Raw genomic sequence first — 21,203 nt, 5'->3', positions numbered from 1 at the left:
TTATACTTGTAAACTTCAAGAAAACAGGTCAGAGGAAAAATCAAAAGGATATTTAATAAGAATCAAGATCAAATTAAGCAGGATTAAAACAGCTCTACATGTTATTTAGCACAACACAAGGCTTTGTTGCAAGGTGGAGTGGACGTCCAGATAAATTAATCTTTGGCCTTCAGTACGGGAAAATAAATATGAAGGAGGCTGTTTACAGAGCAGATTGGTTGCAGCCAAAAGGAAGTCTGATACGGACTTGTTCTAGCGCTTGCTTTTACCTTTCTCTCCCCTCTCAAGTCACTTTGAGGCAGGAAGACACCAAAGGGGGAAAAATCACTTTTTCGGTGGAGGAGAGGAGACTGGAAGGGGGCATCTCAGTAGTTGTGGCTTTCAAGTGAGAGAGCAGAAATATGTTATATCTCAGAGACACTCCTATGTGGTTCAAAGTGAGAACTCAAGTGAGCAGCTGAGACTCTTGCAAACACTCAGTTGCCGAAGGCCTGTTGAGGCCAACAGCACTGCGTGGAGGCACAGGGTTTGGAAGAGGTGAAGCACATCTGGATAGTTAAGACCCCCCCCAGAATAGTGTACTTGTATCTATGTAACATTAAACAGCATTCCTAGAGCACTCGGGGCGATGCACAGCAGCAGTACAAACACAAGTAATATCTTGTTGGGTCAGGACCCTACCCTCAAGGAGATTACTAGAACAGATGCTCATCCTTTAGGCAAGGATTCTTACAATCAATAACAGAAAGTGCTGTCTCTTTGCTAAGGAGAATATTATTCCAATCTTTCTTAAATTTCAGTTATAAAGACAGCATTCTAGGAGAAGGGGGGGAGGGCTTTTTCTTTGCTTGTTTTCATTTTTAAAGGCTCAAATTAGCCTGATTTCTCAGTCTGTGAAGACACCAGTCAGGATCTACCTGACCTGAGACTTGTGCCTCAGTGGGTTCCTCCTGAAATGCTTCTGCATCCCACGCCCCTCTGGGTATCACTGCACTGAGTCACTCCAGCTTCCTTCAACAGAAAACTGGCAACAACGCGACGTCACCTTCCCTGTCCCACAGCCTGCTCCTCCTCCTCTTTCACAGATGCCGACTTTTTTTTTTTCGTCTTCTAACTCCTTCACTTGCCTTAGTGACTCAAGCCCATCGCCTTAACACCCACACACACTTTCATCCTCTTCTGAGCTTTTTGTGTCCTTTATTTTTCTTCTTTCTTTCTTTTTAATTTTATTTTTCTGCTGACATCGAAGTTTTCGTTGGTCTTATATCCTGAACAATCCAGCCCCACAGGCTCTGCCCTGGCCTTCCTCCTCCCTCACCTTCCTCGCTGAGCCCCTGGCTGCAGGCCCCATTACCCCCTTGCACCCTCTGCCACCACCTCTAATGCTGTCCCTCATTAAGTCCCCAAGGCAGCGAGCCATCTGCCTCCTGTCACACCTCGCAGCCCAAGCTGAAGTGCCCTTTGCCAGGTCATCATCCTGTGGGGCCAGCCAATGCCACCAGTCCTAACCCTGCTGCTCCTGCAGAGCTCCTGGCCGACATCAGACTCTGTCCCTGTGGCACCACAGGGCCCTGTTGCTGGTTTCCTTCTGGGCAACCTTGTTTTCCCCATGAAGCCCACTAAAATCCACTCAATGTTTCCTCATGCTCCCTGGCTGTACCTGTGTCCCCCTGGTCCCAATGTGTCCCCAGTGAGGAACCGCACAGGGCCGATGGGTGGCTGTGCCCAGCATGGCAGTATCCCAAGGCCAGAGTCGTGCTCCCTTACTGGCTGCACCCATGGTTAAGTCTTCTATAGGTTATGGTAACAATGATATTGGGCTAAATAACACTAATTTTCTGCACATTGTTCCCCAGAAGTACGTCAACCTACTTGTGTCTGTTCCCAGCAGAGGACAACTCAAGGATTTTGGGTCATCTTCTCTTGTGATATTCATACTTTTCTCATGAGCGCTTGACTTACGTGGGCCACAGCTAATATCTGCAGGGATGTGGCTCTATCTAGCGTTTGCTCTTAAACTTTTCTTCAACGCACTGTTGATCTGTTTATAGCTGCCTCTTTTAAGAACTTGCCAATGCTTTTTTTTCAAAAGACAATACTAGTCTGACAAAAATCGATTTACTGAAAATACTATCACAAGCACATACTTGCGTGAACGTGAGAGAGACACGCTGCAGCCCAGCAGGTAAAGGACGAGAAAAGTGCAGTGTTAAAAGGCAGCTGCTGAGGCCCCTTGCAGCCTGGTTATTCTCTCACCACAACACCAGACTTTGCTGCAAGCGCTGCAGAGAAGCGCTAAGCACACAGCAGCAAGGTCAGAATGTGGACAAACTAACGGCCGAGTACCAAATGGGAAAGAGGCTGTGTGAAGCCGTGAATGCCTTCTTAAAAATGCCTCTCTCCAGCTGCGGGGCCCTCGGCCCACAGGAGGCCTGGGGAGAGATGGCAGGCCCTCAGCGCTGCAGGCGGCCTCCTCGTAATTCAGGCTCTTTCTTCCTGGCTAGGCCAGAGCTGCTGCTGGGGGCAAAGCCCCTGACAGTCCCCCACCTTGCTCCATCTCTCACTGGCACAAAAGTTAAGACCAAGTTTCATTTTATGCCATTTCAAATACAGTAATTGACATTCATCGCCAAGACCCTTTGCCTGCACCAATGCAAATAAACGCTGCTCACTTGCTCACTTCAAGGAGGTGTTGTTTTCTGGTGAAATAAGCATTTGGACACACCTCCTCTCCCTCACTGCCTGTTTTTACCTCAGTACTTTGACACAGAAAGTGCCCCTCAGTAGCTCGCCTGCTGACGGACATCCAGCGCTGCCCTCAAGGTAGGCATGGAAGAGACCAAACTGCAACCCAAGGTATTGCACAGGCAGTTTCTCAGAAATAAGGCACCAGTTTGAAAGGTCAGGTCCCCATAAATATATGCATTTGGATTTGATTTCCTCCATTTTGTACATAATGGAAGAATGATGGAGGATTTTATATTTTTTATATACATGTATATATATATATGGATGTGTACAACTTCAGTCACCCAACTCAGGTAACAGACTTGCTGAGGCTCTGTAACAAAGCAGCACACATAGCCACCAATGTAATATTTACAGTGTTCAACTTAAATGTGTCTGTAGCTAAACCTTTGGTTTCCTTCACTGTGGAAAACATATGCTAAGACTTCCAAGCCGGGGAGAAGATTTTTATTTGAAAGAGGAGCAATGAGTTTCCCAAAGAAGGTATTTATTCCCTGGTCAGTGAATAGTTGTATCTGGAGCTGACACAATGTCGCTTCAGTTTTTCAACAGCAAACTCCAAGAAGCCTTATATAACTTCAAAGGGAAAATAATCTCTCTACTTTTCTTACATTTCATTGAACTATGCGTTTGTGTCCAAGAACTTTTCAAGTACATTAATTCAGCAACAACATAAAACATATACAAAATTAGGGTATGGTTTTCAAAAGCAGGAACCTAAAATGAAGTTTCTAATTCCACATTTAGGCACATGAATCTGATTTTCCAAACTACTAACCACCCACCAGCCTGCACAGAAGGCTGACGGGAGCTTGTCATTTCTGGAAGTTGCATCACTGAACTGCAGCATCTGACTTTTTGACAGCCTTCTGGCGAGCAGTTTGCACAAGCCTCATAAAACATCAAAGGCCAAAACAACATGTCCTGCAATTACCCACCAAAAAACAATCTTAATTAATAACGATATCATCACTACTCCCTCTACCCTTTAATTGCTGCTGAAAAGTTTTGTTTTTCCTTCATGTGTCCCTGCTCCTTAATGCTTTAATCCTGCCCTTCAAGTTTTTATCATACTATCAACCTGATTTTGGTGCTGTTTATTGCTCACTGTGTCAGATTTTTCTCTCTTATTTTTTCGATTAGTCTGCTTGCTATATACTCAGCAACTACAGCCTCAGAGGACATGCATTACTCCATCAAAATACTCTAAGTTCAGTTTTACATGTGTACGAGGCTGATCTTAGTGACATCATAAAAATTTAGATAAGGTGGAAAAAACTAACAGGAAAATAAGAATTCGGATTTCTGGCTTTATCCACGTTAAGCACTTGGGAAAAAATAGTAATTAAAAATATTAAGTACTGAAAGCACATAAGTTTAGAACATTAACCTCATGGAGTTGACCAGTTATTTGTTCTCCTTTCCATCAGCTAACGGTTTTGATGTAGCCACAGAATGTCACGTTTGCATAAGACTGATAGTGTCTGTATCCTTAGGTGTGTATTTTGACCAAAAGTCATTGAGGTAAACTGGAATCAGAATTTTGACCACTGAAGCCAAGAGTAATATTTTTACTCACTTGGGTTTGTGATGGAGAACGTCAAATTTTGTCATCTCAAAGTGAAAATTGGAAGGAAGGGCTGGTTTTGTCTTTCCCAGGACTAAGAATTATTGGAAGTACAGCCATATCTCCCCGATGCAATCTGTACATTCAAATGCCTCTATTTTGGCTTGGCTGGGAAGCATCCCCAGTCAATTCAAATTAAATTGAAATAAACAGAATTAAGGCAAGTATTTAGAGCATTTGGGCCTGAAGTCATGCTGAAATTTAAAATGCTGAAACTTTCTTTGTAAACTAGCCACACGTACCCAAAGGGACCTTGTAAAACATCATGACCTTCTTGCAAATCAATTGTTTATTCAAAAAAGGAAGAGACATCCAGTCTAAGAGTGACTCCTAATAAGCCACATGTCATGCTGTCATACCTTGAGTTTGTAGGATGGAGCTTGTTTGGCTGTACCGTTTGTAATCCTCTACTGGAACAGCCCCATCCCAGGAGTGCTTCCATCAACTACTCCAGTAATCACAGCACCATTGCAACAATTGAAGTAGAAAATTGAACATATATCATTAAAATTGTGTTTATATAACTGAGGTTTTCCCCAGACCAAGGATATTGAAAACAACTACCTATTCTTATTAAAAATGCAAAGATCTTTAATGTCCAGCAGTTTCCACACCGGGCTCTGAGTACCAGAACGTCCCGATGTCCACATTTCCCAGCAGCTCAGGAACTGCTGCTTCTCCCTGCCCTGTTCCCATCTGTTCTTCCTCTTCTCCTCATCTAGTCAGGGGCACACACTAGGCTCTGCTCTCCCAGCACCGTTTGTCTCCAGTTGACCACCAGGAGGGTCACAGTTTCACCTTTTGGGCACACACACACACCTCCTCCTCATCGCTTTGTTCTCTCATTGTACCTGTCTTCCTAAGCTGGTTTTATTTCAGCTTTGCATTTCCCTTCATTTTCCGTGTTCCTCAACTGCAGTCCAAACACTTTCATCGCAAATTTGCCCCTCTAAGTTCTCATACAATCTTGCTTCTTTCTCAAATCAGCTCTCAAATGCTGGGTCAACATCCCTGCCTACATCACAGACTCTTCATGCTCAGTTTGGGCCCTTTCTCCTCGCCACTGGAAGCAGGTGGGACCGTGTGGTTAGCAGCAGCTGGAAATGGAGCCTCAAAGTGAACCACCCTTCCGAAACCTCCAAAAGTTTTATGAAGACCCTAAGGTGATAATTCAGGCACTTGGGTGAGATCCTGCTAACACTCACCAGCCTCAGCTCTTCACTGCTGAGAAATGCCGTGTCCTGGTAGGAAGAAATATTCTCTGTAGGACACTGATGAGCTGCATCCATGACACGCTTGCACAAATGCCCTTCTCCAGCATGGTGCCTCTCCCAGTCACTGGTACCTTCTGACCAGGATTTACAGTCAGAATTAAATGGGATTTTCTGTGTAAGCTCCTGCAAATTACTTATGTTCTGGAAATTATGAGCTGTGGGAATTAGAAAAGGTAACAACACTACTTAAAAATAAAATATCACAAGGCTGAGTAATTTTTCAGTGAAATACTTTAGCCTCAATGGAGCATTAAATAAAAATTCCGTGCCAGTCAAAGAAGCACAGTGTGACGCACGAGAGCGGTTCTCCTGCAGCTCTTCAAGTTAGAGCACAGACATCCTACTGAAACCGCTTGTTTGTGCATGCGATTTACTCACAGGTTTAAAAAAAGGCATCAGAATACTCATCCTCAACCCCCCCTTGACCCAAAGTATGAGCAGGAATAGCCTTTGTAAACGTATATAACTTAGGAGATTTAAGGTTGTAAGTATTGCAAGTTTAAAATCAGTTGCAGTAAGTCCTGATCTAAATTCCTCAACTGAGATTGACTAAACATATAAATAAATAAACCAAAGAGTTGCATTCTATCCCAAACCAGCCCCCAGGTCTGTTGTGTCATCCTGTAACTTTGGTCTTTTATTTCTGATCCATATCACCAGTGACATGAATAGCAATTTTCCAGAGCACTAGACTTTGAGGATTTGAAGTAGCAATACAGGATCCCGAAGAACACTGAAGGGAACTGCAGTATCCTACAGCTGTGTTCTGCTCTCAGGTGCTGGCTGACACTCTGCTAAGGCACCTGAAACCAGATGGCATGGCGTGCTCTGACACGAAGCTTCTTAGGATTGATTTCAACACTGCAAAGCTCTGTTTCAAATGATATGGGTGCAACGAGCAAACCATCATTAACCTAAAGCAATAATGATGGCAGGTTTTAGACTGCATTAAAAATATCAAACTATAGAGCACTGTGAAAAATCACATGGAGACTTCTGTTTAATCTGCATAACAAAATGTAATTACAAAATGTCTCATACAAAACTGAAGACGAGAGCACAAATGCCAAGTCTGAGCACCTTTCAGCCCATATACTTACCTGCCAGCACGACCAAATGCACTCCCGAAGTCCTACCTCAGGGGCAGACTTGGCCTTCTTCCTGAAGAACTGTGCCCATCATTGCACTGAAAGTGAACTTTTTGAGTGGAAGAGGGGAAAATGGATAGGAAGATCATCGGACTATTAACAAGATGAAATGTTAATAGCAATTTTAATGCAAAACAGAAGAACAACAGGTTGCAAAAAAAAGTTGAATGTTTTAATGCATTTTGAATCATAATGAAGAATAACATATTACATCTAAAAACAAATTAGCAGAATAATAAAAAGTGGTTCCACATAACTTATAAATTCTTTTTTTCCAAAAAGATGGTTTTCACAGATTTAGGCAACAAATAAGATGTTTCACTCCAGATCTGATTGCAAAGTATACACACAACTTGTGAAAACTGATGTGCATTGCTTAAAAGACATAAAAGCTTGATTTTGCCCAGTGATCAATTTCCTGTGAAATTCTGCACAATACTGAAACTGCAACTTTCCTCCATTTTATGAAATGTTGGACATTGTTTAACGCTGAAAAACTCTCTCTGGAACATTCAAAACCATGAAATGTTTTCCACGTGTTTAGTCAAGGCAGTAGCATTCGCTGCTACTGCTCAGGGGTGATTTGCTTCAAGGGGAACAGCAGCCTGGAGTTAATCTTCAGTACAGTATATAAAATTAAGCTAAGGGATAGTTCAGTATTTAGCTGATTGAGTATTAGCCTGCTCATAAGAACGTGGCTCTAGCACCTTGTCTGGTTGATTTTTTTTTCCAAAAGTAAAAGTGTGTAATCATCCCGTTCCTGGTGCCAGAGGTGTGTCCCTCTGGTGATATAAAAAGCTTGCAGCAATGATTAAACTGCATAGAATCAGTGGTCCTGTGTTACATATGTATATTAGAGAAGCTTAAGCTGTCAATTTAGTTTAGCAGGACCAAAACAGTGACCTTCTCCCCCACCTCACGTAATTAAAGGTTAGTCATTGCTCAAGATGCTACACAGGCCACGCTGGAGAAACCGCTTCTACTGGCTGGAAAAAAGTTTCTCTCTTTGTTAAGCAGCATCAACCTGCCTAAAGCTCTCTCCATTACCAACTGAAAGAAAAAGTGAGCCTTTTTTCTTGAAGAATAAAACCTGCAATCCAATATCAGATGGCCTTACCCAAGAGTTAAAAACCCAGAAAAAAAAAGTGAAAACAAACTTTGACACCATCCTTTAACCCTTGTTATCAGAAGGCTTAAAACTCTGCAGCTGCTTTCCTCAACCTCACTAGTTTTGGTGCTTTAAGATTGCTTCAGTACAATTCTGCATGTATCTTGTACCTCAGAAAAAAAAAAGCTACGACGACCCATACTATAAAGATACTAGACTACTCCATTAAATACCTTGAGCTTCCCCAATGTTATGCACTCAAAAACCATTTCTAGGACCCCAGCTTCCCTGTAACTACTCAATGATGCATTCACCATCCCCTTCCATTGCACTCTAATGCCCTTATGTGTTAGTTAACAGGCAAACCAGCAAACACATCAGCCTTAATGTCATTACGAACAGTGCTGTACAGGACACGAGCACAGCTACAGCTTCATGTAATCCTAAGAACGTGATAAAAAGTTTTGACTACTTTACTTACGGCAACCCAATATACTCTCTGATTCCCACTGTAAGAGTGCTTTCCCTCACCCTTCATCTTACAGTGTGATATGTCAGACAGATAGGGGCAGTATCTCGCTCCAGCTAAGAAGTGTCTGTCTGAAGCAGCCTTCCTGTTCTTTTGCAGATGTCAGCTGCCACTTGCATTTACTTGCATAATCAGCAGCTGTGGTGTAACACCACATTGCCAGTGCAAAAGAGGCTGAGCACAGCGAGGAGCAAAACCAGAGTAAGATCATTTGGGAGAAAGAAGGGAGACCTGTGTTAATTATCCCCCTTGGAACACGATAGGGACTGCAGCAGCCCTTGTCACAGCTGAGAACACAAAGGTGACAGATGATGTTTACTTACCATATTGCTCCATCAGCCTTAAGTGTTAATTATCTTAAGGATCACATTTAGTATGATTGTCTTTCCTCTCATGTCAGAGAGAGTTCTTCAGCCAGAGACCAAAAGTGCTTTTTTCTAGGCTACAGAGAGATTCAATGCATCTTGACCAACATTCACTTTTGAGGTAGTACTAATTTATTTTGTATTGCTGGCTCAAAAAAAAAAAAAATACGGGCAGTGAGCACATTTAAAGCATGCTCACTGTAGGTATAAGAGAAAAAAAAAGAAAAAGAAAAAACCTATTTCCTTTCTGGGCAGATCACCAAAAAGAAGCAATCCTTCTTACAAAGGTCAGCTCACATTCACTGGTAAAGTCAAACTTTCATACATGGTTTATAACAATAGCTATAAACTAAAGTGCTTCAAAATTTGCTTGACTAGATTTCAGTGATTAGAATCATAATATTCTGGATTTTTGCTAGTGTGAAATGCCATGAGTTTTTTAGAATCACTTTATATAAGAAGGGCAGAATGAACGTTTTTCTTTTTCAAAAGAAAAAGTACAAAAAGCATTCAGAATAAACCTTGCAGCCTATACTCACTACAAGTAGTTTATATTTTCCTTCTCAAATCTACTATTTCTCCAGTAACTGGACTAAAAATGGAGTTGAAGTTGCACTATTATACTGCAGCACTAAAAAACTATTCCGATCAGATGCAAACAGGAAAACGTTTACAATCATATACCTAGTGAAATTCACACTTCATTTCAAACTTTTAGCCCTGCAGATTCTTTTTAACACAAGGCAGATATGTAGAGTCATGGAAAAACGTAACAGACTGCTATGCATTCTCTACACTTACTACATAAATTTCACATTTATGTCACAAATGTAATGCCCTACTGTTTATCTATCAAACGCTAAATAACTTATGAACATTTATGTGCTCTATGCAACAGTGAACATATTGACCAGTGGATGCCAAAATATAAAAGTTCATACACGAGACGAACTAATTTTAAAAAAATCACATTTTCTGTACAATTCATGCAAACTGTGCACAACGTGGTAACAAGAACAACATTTGCTGAAGTCTCCATTTAAGGAAGAGCTTTTGGAGCAATAGCAGACCGATATCCGGAGAAGTCTGCGGGAGTGTAGAAGTCCACGGCAACATAAAATGCAAAAATTCTTCCAGCATTTCATTTTTCTTGTAACAAAGCGGGGATGTTGATGTTCCAGCCAATAGCCTGACGATCAAATCCACATGTGAAGAGGTTACAGATTGGGTGGTCCTCACTCCACGCTGAGCAGCACACCATTCTTCTGTGGCCCTACAACAGTTCGAGACACATCAAGTACTGCTTACAACAATTTTGAAAGCTTCTGTGTCAACAACTTAAAGTCAAAATAGAAACTTGTTCATGCTCTCACTACTTTTTTTTGTATTTGAGATTCCTAAAGATTACAGTCACTTTCATCTGCAAGGTAAAATCTTTATGACATTGAGACTGCTTAATACCAGCACTGGGTCCATAAAGACAGAAGCATACAAACAGGTGAATCAAAACTTTTGAGGTTTTCACAGTATGCTATCTAATTGCCACTTTATTTACAAAAGCAAACTGAATTTTGATTTTAAAACTTTTACTTATAAAAGCAATCTTAAAATAAGGAACTGCTTGCTGGCAACTGCTTTCTTATGAACCTGCAAGGTTTGCTGTTGATTTTTTTTTTGTCTGTCATGTTTATAATTCAGAAAGGATAACAGTACAGCAGGAGGAACTGAGGAACTGTCATACTGAGGAAAAGCAATGCCTTATCTATTGTTCAAGTCCAATAGTAAGAAAAATACCTCACGGAGGATTCTGACAAACATTCAAGTAAAAAAAATCTCCATGATTTCTGTAGTGTTGACCTGAATGTAAATATTAATGAAAAATAAAGAAAAGAAGAAAATTCACAATATCAAGACTTAAAAATAGGTAAGCACTAAACAGCTCTTAAAACCCTTTCCCAAATTCTGTCAACAGCTGCTGCATCCACATACGTGCTTGGTTTCCACAAAGCTGTGAGTGATGATACAGGACAGTCAGAAACCCTGCCTTTCAGATGGTTAAACATACTACTGCTTATAAAATATTTGAAATGTGCTGGAAAACTGATGTCTTCAAAAAAGTATTGTAAAAGGTCCCTTTGAGTGACATAATCCAACTAATTTCACTTAGTCTAACTTGCTACATTAGCAGTGCCATGCCAAATAGCACCACAAATGAACAAACTTGGTGGCTACAGAAAGGATGGTTGAGTAGTTGGTATCAAATATCAAGAATTTATTTGTATAAGCATGGGAGAAAAAAAGATTATCATCAAATCATACAAAGTGAGCTTCTCAAACTGCGTCCCATTTTTTCCTTTTATGTTTCTTTACAAAACAAATTCACCACACGGTAATTGAAAAAAGTCTGAAACCTCAAAATGAGTCACTTTTCTGACAAGATTCACGTCAAGATGTTTAAACACATTTAAAATTCCCTTAAACATTTTTACCCATTTCATAGAGAAGGCAGACATTAGGATCTCTTTCACAAGAAGAAAAACTATGATGAAATCCGGTTGAAACATTTCCAATTCCAAAATATGATTTTACTTATTTGTACATTGGTCATTTCCAACAACAGTGTATTTGTATAGACAAGTGTCTTTCAGCATTTCTTCAGCTTTTACACTACAGATATCAAACCCTATTTTTAACCTTGTATGAAAGAGAAGAACAGACATACTTTAAGGCTATAAAAAATATTCAGTTACCTGTCTATTACTGCGAGGGAGGCGTGCTAATCGCACTCCTGACATGTCAAATAACCTAACCTGTCGGTTGTCATGTGGAAGCGCGATGATTCTTTGGCCAACACACACGTTAATCCTGCACGTAAGAGACAAAAGTAGGTTATGCACAAAACAGTCAGCCTGGCAGACAAAACTTGATGATATAAATTTAAGCTCACAAGAAGTGACATAGCTGAATTTTTCCTGGTTAGTATTCAAAAGTGGAAAAAAGAAAGTATTAAATCATTAAGATGACTTTCATTGCACCAGATGCTCTAACAGGTTTAACTTCTGCATCCCATATAAAAATCTCAGAAAATCAATACAATATATTTATTGAAAATGAATGTTGACTAAATCTGTATTTTGGAAAAACACTTTCAAAAACTCATAAATCTCTCTGCACAACTTTAATTATAGTGACTAAAACTAAATTTCTGTTCAGTGAATTAAGAAAATAGTAACTTGAATATCTGCTTACCTATTGACTGCTGAATCTGTACGGATGGTTGCAATAGGAGACCTCATGTTTTTCAAATCCCAAACTTTTACAGTACGGTCATCACTGCCAGAAACAACATTGTCTCCCACGGTGAAAACTGCAGATGTCACAGTGCTGAACAAACAGGAGTAAAAATGAAAAAAGGCCAAGCTCTGAAGTTTGTATTTAAACTAGCTGCTGATTTAGAGTTCTACTTCCTGTTCCTATGTTTCCGTTAGGATATATAGCTTGCCTTTCCCCCAGCTTGATGTGGGTATCTTAGAATAAAGTAATCTTATGAGAGGTTGTTTCACTTAAGGTCTAAACGGCTTGACTGGCCAACATGCTAAGAAGAGAAGCCCAACAGTGCCGAGTCCATTTGGAGGCACCTCTCACATTCCATTTATCCTAATAGGACTGGGCACATTTACCTCATGAAGCCTTAATTCACTTTGCAGTTTCTATGTCAACGTTCACTATGCTATCAGACACCCAAAACTGAATCAGTAGTATACAATCAAATTCTTCCTCTCAAGTGTCTTGAGACCACTAAATCAAGTTATTTTATTTTCCATTCAAAAATTTCTGTAGAACTACCACAGGCATTTGTTATTGACACTGCAGACACAGAAGAGATCCACAATACCTGACCTGAGATGTAACCAATAATACTTTGTACATACACCTAAACACGTTACACAAAGAGCTTCCAGAACAACTCTACTAGCAGCAACTACATCAATCTAACAATTTCCAATTCTGATTTCAATTCCTATTCAACAATAGCTGAAGTCTAACAGTCAGGTAAGAAAAATGGCAAGTAGTAATATCAAGAAGCATGACCAGCCAATTCTTCAAATTTGACCTATTATGGCTTCAAATGCACAAGTTCAACCAGAGAATGACTCTCAAGAATATTTATACCAACTGGAAGCATAAAATATTACTTTCAGAAAATGTTTTTATTTTATATTATTTAGGTATATATTAAATATATATTTATATTATTAAATATTAGTCACATAAACAATTTTATTTTAGAATTTTCTCTTATTTACATCTTTTACCTGTTATTTCATATTGTACTGTACCAGTAGTACTCAGTATTTAAACAAAAATAGTAGTACAACGTCAATTCTCAACTCAAAAATAGTTATTTTTAGCTCACAGAGTGTACTAAGAAAGCATATAATCTCTCCCTAAAATCATTAGGAAAGGCTTCTCAACTCTGCTTCTGCAGATTTGATTTAATGACCTATCTTGTAACTTGGGTCATGCACATCAATTTCTTAGAATTTAGTAATTTTAATTTAAGTTGTCAGTTGTTACTGTCACTTTGGTTGTTCTGCAGAAATTTGAATTCATGTCCTACCCAAGCTGCTGATTGAGATTAGCACTTGCCAGGTCACAATGGACCAGTTTATGCAAGCCTCTTAATTTAAATTGACACCAAATTAAGTGTTAATTAGGATGAAGGTCCACTTTATTCATGACACCAAGTTTCCTAATGCATTATTAGAGTGCAGCTAAGCTATCATGGAGATGATTATAATAACAGGCCTTTGCCTCATCTTCAGGACTCATGAACCAAAAGTCAAGAAGTTAAAAGATACATGAAGGCCACAACCGAGGAGTGTTTCGATAAGCACCTTCGCATTTGGGAAGAAAATTCATCCGCACAATCAAGTTACTGCAGACTGGAGTTGGTACGTTCTTGGCACAGAACCTGCCTTCCACCTGCCTGACCTCCCCACGACTTAGTAATTTCTGCATTTCCTTCCCCAAGTTCTTGAACACAAGCTGCAAAATACCTCACAGGAAAACGTTTCAGACTTCCACTGAACTCCATATCAGTGTAACATTTGAAATAATGTTTAGCAGTTTAAAATTGACTATTAAATCTGTACACTTTGCACACATTGCGAGACCACCTTGTACATGACAGCATGAGGAATTCAAGTCGTAGAAAGACTCCAGGTGAGTGAAAAGGCAGCATTTTAGTATTCTGCTACAACACACAGACATGATCTGTTTTCCCATCATACATTTTGTTCCAATTATCGTCGTAATATGTTCCCAAACTGTCTTTAAATAACCCTCCAATTTTGGATGCTTTTTTCACAACTATAAACAGTTTTCCAGCTTCTTTGATCTCGTTTTGGTTCTCCTTTATCACTTATCACTGTCAAACACAGTTAAGTACAGTTAAGTCTTTTTGACCACATAAAGTCTCTCTTTCTTAGATTTATCATCTTTCAAATGAAAACATTCAAAGCCTTTGCCATGAAAACAGAACGCCAGCTCTAGGTTTGCTCTGCTCTTTCTGCTCCTCTCAAAAGGAAAAGATTTCCAAAATAAATCAAAATCCTTTTCTTTACTACTTTCAGTTTAACTACACATTCAGATATTACTGGGCACATCAGGAAGAAGTTTGTAAAACAGAAGTGCAGTGGAGTTCTCCTGTAGCTCTCTGTGATGACTGGGAAAAGGGTAGAAAGGCAAAAGGAAAGCTGCCATGCTGTTTTCCATGATGTCCTTAAAGGCATTTAGTAGTATTCATCCTCTGGCTCCCATCCCAAAACTTCACTGGAAGGCACTGCAGACTGAGATATGCACTATTTACAAGCACACGTGACTACAATAGCCTTTTTCATAAGGAGCTCTGAATTCAAAGGCTAGATACAAAAGCACTTTTTATTGCAAAAAGGCAACATTGAGAAAACCCACTTCCTGAGAAGCAAGCAAAGCAAAGTCTGTGTGGGAAGAAAGAAGTTGGCAGAGCAGCCAACATCACAATAACCTTTCAAAAGTATTGCCTCCCTAATCCCACCCACATCGCAAAATTAAAAGGCTGCTTTCTGCATTTTCACGGGGCTGCTTTTACTTTCCATCGATACTAGTCTTCAATTTGTTCTAACCCAATTTAAATTGTGGTTAACGTCCCCTTGGCAAAATTAATAAAAAGTGTCAACAAAAGATCATCAAACCCCCGTGTTAATGGAATGCTAGAAGACATTAGGTTTTTAATAACTCAAAAAGATGACAGGTATTATAGGACGTTAAAAAAAAAACTGGCAAAGCAGCAGCAGTCTTATGACACTTCAAACCATGGGTCCCGCAGGGAGTTTGGTGTGCTACGACCATTCTCCAGAAAAGCATCAGCCTCCGCCAAACCCCAGCAAAACTCATTTATCTTGTCGTAGGGAGCAGCCGAGCGTGTACTTCCAGCTGACAGCGTGGCACTTCCTCACCACACACCGCTGCCTGGCCTCGAACATTCTGCTCCCTCCGTGGGTCTCAATCAACAGAAATACTGTAGTGCTAGCACTCCTCATTAGGCCGAACAGCTGTCTCCCCAGTCACACTGAGACACGGAACTGTTTTGCATAACAATCTGCTGAAATTTCACACACAGGGAAAAAAAAATGATGTGGAAAATGTTGGACCATGAAATGCTGATGCAGAACACTTACTGGCAACGCACCAAAAAAGAAAGTTAACACTGCTGTTTCCATTTTGATTTCCAACCTATGCTGGGATTTGCTGCTGAATACTTGGAGAGGACGTGTTTTCCTGGCAGTGGGAAGGCAGCTACTAAAAAGCACTAACCCGCATGCGGGCCGAGGTTCTGGAGAAAATGAACCAAAAGAGAGTTTTCGGATAAACACACTCGATGTACACCAAATCATAGTTAAGCAACAAAATCGGAGTGTTCCAACTCGTGTTTCATATTCCAAGCGGTAAAATTTAGGAATGAAACCTAAAGAAAGAGGTATTTGGGGCAGCCTTTCCTGTACACAGGAGTTTACCTTCTGTTAGGGGAACTAAGCATATCCTCACACAGAGCACCCCACAGTCTGTGGGGAAGCCTGGACCTGGATTTAAAGCCTCCAGATAAGGACAACAGACTGCCCTGGCCACAGGAGTACCACGTAAGGAGCACACCAATACCTCCACATCTGATCGTGCACTCAGGTTTTAGAAGTGCTAAGGAACTTAATTCCAAGAGCAGCTACACACACAACTCCCAAAGTCTGTTTCTGCGTTTATCTCCAAATATCAGCAGAGCTTCTTCCTCCCACTTGAGAAGCACTAAAAACAAACCACAAAAGAATTAACACAAAAACGGTGGGAATTCAGAGACAGCTTCACACTGAAAAGTCATCTCTAGCTTTTAAATCAACAATGCCTATTTCAAAGATATGCATGTCATGACATTCAGAGAAAACAACCCGTGTCTCTTTTTCTCTGTCTTAAAAAAACGATACAGGATTGAAAACCAATTGCTAGCTTTTATGAGAATTACTCAATGGCAAGTTAGCAAATTAGTTAAGGTGCAGATGTCTTTAAAATCAATTCCATTCCTTTATGATGGGATAAAAAAGGTTCATTTATCCCTGCAGTCTTGCTGCATGTGTTAGGTAAGCTTTAAAACAACAAAACACTATGAAGTGTTTTCCATTGAATAGGATATAAAGAAAAGGCCTTTGGCTACGCTTTTTTGTGGGTCATTTGAAAAAAAATCATAGTACTTTTAGAGCATGCATTCACAAATGGAATTAAGATTCTCTCCATCTACTGTAGGAAAGCGTAAAGCATTCACAAACAGCTAAATAGATTTATTGCCCACATCTCTTTTTTGAAGTGACTGACAAAAACTCCAATGGCTAACATCGAGTACAGTCAAACTCTGTGTTATATACCCCATTCCCCCAAATAAACGCATGGTGGATCTTATTGTTATTACTTAAAAAATTACTAGCTACAGGGGGTTTTAATTGTAAACAGTTATTCTTCCAGATTAAATAGATGTTCATTTTTTTATATTTATTAAGTAAACGCAATTTTCTCTACAAGAAAATTAGTTAATGACAAATTAAAAAGCAAAAAGAATATAAAATTATCAAAGAATATTATCTTTTAAACAGCTTTTTCACCAATTCAGCAACTCCATGACGGTGCAGTAACTCTCTTTATTTGTCAAAATATTCAAATACTGACATACCTATAACTAGCATTTATGGAATGACTCATTTTCCAGAATTTCAAAAGTGATTGCAGTACATCTCTTTATTTCTGAGTGCATACTACTGGTTATATAGCAGAGAACTTGCTAAGATGTCAGTCACTTGGAACTGTAAGTAGTATACCCTACAGCAAGTTTCCTTGCTGTACAACCCTACAGGAGGTTTCCTTTCAACTAATTTTCTCTACAATGCTACGTACATTCCTTTTATAGGAAGAAAGGATTAAACTTCATCAAGTTTTGATTATTCTCTCAAAATAAAGACGGCAAAAATATTTCAAAAACAGAGTCTAATTGTCATTTAAAAATATTTAGAATCTCTCTAATATCAATATTCCATAGCATCACATTTTAATGCCTTCCCTCTTGTCTGATGATATAATGTTTACAAGAAAAAAAGCTACGTTGAATACTACTGATTATTGGGGCTTACAAACCCAGTTATGTTACCATTTTACACGCATGGTACTGACACCCTAACACAACTCCTAACTTTGTGGAGGAGACGGAACAAGATAGATACAGTATGAGAAGAATCATCGAGTTAATCAATAAGGCTTGGGCAGAAAAACAACAGATTTCACAGACAAATTTTGCACTTCCTACAGAAGCTGAGCTGAGAGACCCACACACGGGGAATGCCAAAGGCATTCCTTGATTAGGAACAGTAGAAAAATAGTAGACACAGTAAAGCATCGCAGATGGCATTAATAGCTAAGGAAAGACCAGGAATATCTCAAGAAGACCCAGTGCTTGAAACTGGTTGAATTTCACTGACAGCATCCAACAAGGTATTCCCCCTTCACCCACATCACCTTGGCTTTCAAAGGCGAGCAAGACACACAGCAGGGTAAGAGAATTAAACCTTGCAGAATAAAGGATCCGGGAAAGCCTGCTGACCTTGGCAAACTTGAGTGTCCATGAAACTAAAACAATTATTAGTCTCTTAATACAGGATGCCATTTTGACATTAATTCCACACTCATTAAATGTCAGAATTCAACCCAGCATCCTAATCAGCCACTAATCAAGTATTTTTACATTTTTTAATTCAGATTTTACAGCAGAAATAGGAGTTAGAAGATGAGAAGTTGAAGAAGTGAGACATTATTTGCACTTCCCTCGTTTCACAGTTCTCACAACAAAGCACAACTCACCATCAGCCATATATTCAGAGATATATGGCTAGCAGAGGTACTGGAGCCTTCCACACATCTCCTGTAGCCACACATTTGGAATGAAAGTCGAAGGCATATGCAGTAGTCTGGAAATGCTACAAGCCACCCCATTCTGCTCTTCATCAGCAGTAACACGAGATCCACTTTGAGCAATTTTTCTCTGAGTTTGCCCACAAAGACATAAGATCCAACAACTAACACATTCATCTTGATGCACTGGCTCAAACTAGCAACAAAGATTTGAGTCTGAGAACTCAGATTATGCATTTTTTTCAGCCTAGGTCAAAAGCACCTGCTCAGATGATGTTTCTGAAGCCAGAAACATGCTTATTGCCATGACAAGTTGGTGCCTAACGAGGCACTGAACAATCAAGAAGCATTAACAAAGGGCATTCAACTAAGAGCTACCCAAAGCTGCTTTTGAAGACAGTATTTTACACCTTGAAGGTGTAAATCTAGAAAGATCTCAGCACATGTAGAACACCTGAAAAGACAGAAGAGCACTGACATTCTCTAGCTCTTTCAGATTATTGCATATTCCTTCTCCTTTCACTGTGTGGCTGCAGATGACAGCAGTGGAAAGCTCCAGTTCACCTGCTGTACGCAGCCTCTGAACCTCACAGGCTGAACCTCTGCTGCTGATGGGAAGTAGTCAATGAATTCCTTGCTTTGCTTTGCTTGTGGGTGCAGCTTTTGCTTTACCTGTTAAGCTGTCCGTATCTCAACCCAGCAGTTTTCTGACTTCTACCCTTCCTGTTCTCTCCCCTATCCCAGTGCAGGGGAGTGGGCAAGGAGCTCTGTGGTGCTCAGCTGCCTGCTGGGGCTCAACCACTTGAGTGCCAAACATTGAGCTGATTTCCTGAGTTAAAGCCTCTATTAACTTGCAACAGGTCAATGTCTGGATGATACTGCATTCTTTTCCAAGGGCTCTATTAAACGTCTCATGGAAGAATGTGATTGGAAATTAACAGTACTAGGAATATAAATTCCTTGTGGTGCACACAGAAAAATCAGAAAGGGAATAGTAGTAAGTGATACAAACTGGAGGTATACCAGGTATAATAAAGAGGCAAGATAAAAATCCTGTTGCCAGAAATTAAAGCTAGGCAAACTCACACGACAAAGGCACAAAAAGTTTAACAAGGAGGTTAAATGCTGGAACAAGCAACTTACAGGATGTACCAAGGGCTAAGTTAAAACCTTTATTACTGAAGAACCTAACATAAAATTGGACAATTCTTCTAAAATTACCTCTTAATTAAAAATAGGCATCAATGTAAGAAGCCCAAGACAGATGCGATGATCACAACGGGTTCCTTCTGGCCTTACTGGACAATGTTTTATTTTCTTGGACTATAGCAGAACCATGACAGGAGTAAACTACAAGAAATACCCCACTTCTAATAAAGCAAACAGTTATATGCTCAGGACACCATAATAAGGGGTGATTCCTTAGTCCATTTACTTAAAATACAAATAGACTCTCATCTCTGATATACATACACCTGTTTTGAAAGAGTATCACTTGATCACACACGGCAACGCACAGTAATTGCTTTTTGTTTTTGGAAGTCAACTTATAAAATCATTCTCTGTATGTAACAGTCTCAGTCTGTTACATTGCAGTTTATTTCTAAAAGATAAAGTGCCATTTTGTCTTAAATCATTACAGCTAATAAAAAAGGAATTTGAAATTACACTATCCACCTACGTCTTTAGTAGGCAAACAGACACAAAGCATAATATGGCACTGAACAGAAAATGTAGTTTCTGAGCAGGTTTAAAGTTCTGACTTTCTCCCTCACATTCCCGAAACTAAGAATTGCTTTTGGAACCAGGAATCACATGTCTGATGGCAAAGTTTTAAGAGGCAGAAGTGGTATGCCACCCTCTGAGTTCAGAGTCTGGCACCTAAGAGCCTCTTTTACGTGTGAGTTTTTTTCTTTGACAGCTCTGAGCTGGGGCTGCAGGCACCCAGGCTGGCGGCCACCAGCAGAGCTGTGGTGCCATCTGCTGGGCGCTCTGGTGCCTGTGCTCCTGGCTCTGCCACCCCAAGGCTGTGCCACCAAGCAGCGAACCGTTTAGGAAAAACTGCTCTTACCCTCCCACCACAAGTTTTACTGCTTTCAAGAGAGAAGCAAGTGCTACGAAGTATCAAATATGGCAGAAAGGAACCAAACTTCAGTTCTGAACCATACATTACTAGGGTTCGATGATGGTTTGGATCTCAGATGAGAATAAAAAGGCAGTAACAATACTGACTGTAGGTGAAAATAAAAACAATTTTCACAGAAACTCTTACCTGTTCTCCTTCAAAGTCACACAGTAGTACTCAGTTTCCAAAACAACAGCCAGAGCTCATGATATATTAAACGTATACGGTAAAACTAAGTAAAACTTACAATTAAAGGTGATTTTAAGTATGAAAATTGATTTTTCACAGACCAGATAACCTCCAGAGGTCCCTTCTAACCTTAACTATTCTGTAATTTGGTGATTTATTTCACACTGAGTATCACGACAAGCAGAGATGACCTGTTTGATCAACTGCAGCAATACCCCTAAACTACACTGTAACTGATGCAAAAAAAAAAAAAAAAAGTAGTCTTATAAAACAGGGAAATTAACTTAGTACCTCAAAGAGCACATGAACGTCTTTGCTTGGATAAGCAACTGAGGACATTCATACTTTTAGAACTTGTAATTTTTTTTTTTTATTATTATTAATTGTGAATTAAATGTCACTTACTCTGTGTGGCCCTGAAAGACATTCACAGAATGGATAGAAGGATCTCTGAAATCCCACAGACGGAAAGTTGTATCGCGGGATGATGTCACCACAAGACGCTGGGTGGGATGCGTACAACAGTGCGTTAGCTCTTGGTCGTGCCCTACAAGCACAGATGAGAACACGTAAGGTAATGAAAATAAGACTTTTCATTTCCACATAT

At 39.9% G+C, this 21,203-nt stretch overlaps 1 protein-coding gene across 5 annotated transcripts in view; it reads right to left on the bottom strand.

The window, feature by feature from the left end:
* Positions 1-6,947: 6,947 nt before the first annotated feature.
* Positions 6,948-21,203, bottom strand: part of WDR37 (WD repeat domain 37) — a 43,451-nt gene continuing 29,195 nt past the window's right edge. For all 5 annotated transcript variants that reach the window (XM_040547919.1, XM_040547914.1, XM_040547915.1 and 2 more), the window contains 4 exons: positions 21,002-21,143; positions 12,049-12,183; positions 11,550-11,664; positions 6,948-10,072 (listed from right to left, as the gene is read on the bottom strand). In XM_040547919.1, coding sequence (XP_040403853.1) covers positions 9,941-10,072; positions 11,550-11,664; positions 12,049-12,183; positions 21,002-21,143 — 524 coding nt within the window. In that variant the 3' untranslated portion in view covers positions 6,948-9,940. The remainder of the gene's footprint in view (positions 10,073-11,549; positions 11,665-12,048; positions 12,184-21,001; positions 21,144-21,203) is intronic.

The sequence above is a fragment of the Cygnus olor genome, chromosome 2 (assembly GCF_009769625.2).
Source record: "Cygnus olor isolate bCygOlo1 chromosome 2, bCygOlo1.pri.v2, whole genome shotgun sequence".
Lineage (NCBI taxonomy): Eukaryota > Metazoa > Chordata > Aves > Anseriformes > Anatidae > Cygnus > Cygnus olor.
The sequence above is the reverse complement of the archived record's forward strand: the minus strand, read 5'-3'. Positions and strand labels throughout refer to the sequence as shown.